At 36.2% G+C, this 1,871-nt stretch overlaps 1 protein-coding gene across 1 annotated transcript; it reads left to right on the top strand.

Annotated features, from left to right (window-relative positions):
- Nucleotides 1–111: 111 nt before the first annotated feature.
- Nucleotides 112–1,863, top strand: LOC100641741 (histone-lysine N-methyltransferase 2B-like; the record flags this gene model as incomplete). The annotated part of the gene is given in 7 exon segments (XM_020007628.1): nucleotides 112–314; nucleotides 931–1,041; nucleotides 1,120–1,169; nucleotides 1,233–1,358; nucleotides 1,412–1,685; nucleotides 1,687–1,728; nucleotides 1,798–1,863. Coding segments are annotated over 4 exon segments (489 nt in total), but the record flags the coding sequence as incomplete, so codon positions are not given.
- Nucleotides 1,864–1,871: the final 8 nt, after the last annotated feature.

Genomic DNA, 1,871 nt, shown 5'->3' with positions numbered 1-1,871 from the left:
AGAAAAGTTACCTAGGTGATTTTGCTGTAACAAAGATATGTCTAGAAGAAGGTTAGATTATAATTATTGTATTCAATGCCAGACCATAATATTAGCAAGACCAGTATATTCAATGCCTAAAAATTGTTTTGCTTGCTTGATCTAACTTTTAAGTTACTTAGAACAAAAGCCTACGAGTAAAAATAGTTTTTCATTGTCCCTCTTGTCCATTGATGGTGCTGATGGGCGAGAATATCTTACTTATAGAATAGACGTATGTATTTTTTGTGGAAACCATTACGAATGCTTTGCACCTGCTTATTTTCATGTCAAAGGTAAGTGTAGATTTTGTCTTGTACCGTAGATCGGGAAATTTTCGTGTAGATTTATTTTCACCAGCGAAATTTTCGCGTGTTTAATTTTCGCCGGGATGACTAGTGGTGAAAATTAAGCACGGTTAAAAATTAAACCATAGCAGTGCTTCGAATGACAGGTTTCTTCAGCTTCCTTGAAAAGTATTTCGAGGCAGATGTTGCTCCATGTTGAACGGCATACTTGCCAATCTGTGAACGTTCAGAAGCACTAAACTTCTGATAAGGGCTGCAGTGTTTCTTACTATTTTGACCACAATCATTCTCTTCTTCTTCTACTGTCCTGTTCATTTCCCTTATTACATCGAAGGGAATAAGAGTAGAAAGGGATCCTCTTGGGTCTTGAAGGTTGTGAAGTGGTTTAAAATATCGAAGCAAAGCCGTGCAGCTGCGTTCAAGGCCACGTGTTTAATTTTAACTCGCTCTAATTATTCGCAATGTTCAAATTTTCGTGTGTCAAATTTTAACCACTTAGTAACATGGTGAAAATTTTTTAACGGTGAAAATTTCCCGATCTACGGTAATTAGTCGATCTATTCTTATTAATGTGTTTGAATATTAATTTTATTCTATATTTTAGGTCGTCCCAATATCACAAGTGATGATAGTAACAAAGTTGTGATCACAGGTAATATTGATAAAGACATTCATTTATTACCAACCGGAGAAGATATCCAACTTGCAACAGAAGGTATGGGTGTGGTCATTATTTTTATTTATTTATAATTATTTATTATTATTATTATTAATTTATTATTATCATAATTAGAAGGTGATTGTTAATAGAACTGGCTGTGCTAGAAGTGAAGGCTATAATGGGTAAGTAAGATAAAGCAGGACATAATTATTTAAAATTAATATTTTATTATTATTCTCTTCCAGTATAAGGTCGGAGTCAGACATGTTCAGTTTCCTAATGTCCCAATGGAGGCCTGATCCTCCTAAACCTGATCCAGAGGCACTTGACATGGCAGTGATACAAGCTGAATGTCAGGGAAACAGCAATACGTAATCAAAGAAATAATAATTTATTATATATATATATATTTTTTCTTTTTTAGTCATCATCAGCCTCAGAATGATGTCCCCGTTGCTATGCATTACCGGGCGTGTCAATGGATGTATCGTGAGAATGTGGGCGTGTTTGGTTCCCATATTCATGGGCTGGGCCTGTTCTGTCTCCAGGAGATTGACTCCGGTGATATGGTCATTGAATACGCTGGTACTGTAATACGATCAACCCTCACTGACTATCAGGAACGGTTCTACGAGAGTAAAGGTATTGGGTGTTATATGTTCCGTATTGACAGTGATGAAGTGGTGGACGTGACAATTAATGTCCGGAAACATGGTTCGATTCATTAATCATTCTTGTGAGGTGGGTGGAGTTTGTTGGTTTCCATGGTTATTGTGTTTATTGCCTGTTTTTCTCTCTTTCTCTCTTTAGCCAAATTGTTACAGTAAAGTTGTGGCAGTTGATGGACAGAAGATTATGATATTTGCTCTTGAGACGGTTAGTGA

This window comes from Amphimedon queenslandica, unplaced genomic scaffold (genome assembly GCF_000090795.2).
Source record: "Amphimedon queenslandica unplaced genomic scaffold, v1.1 AMPQUscaffold_6428_Cont21613, whole genome shotgun sequence".
Taxonomy (NCBI): domain Eukaryota; kingdom Metazoa; phylum Porifera; class Demospongiae; order Haplosclerida; family Niphatidae; genus Amphimedon; species Amphimedon queenslandica.
This window is presented reverse-complemented; position numbering and strand designations above follow the sequence as displayed.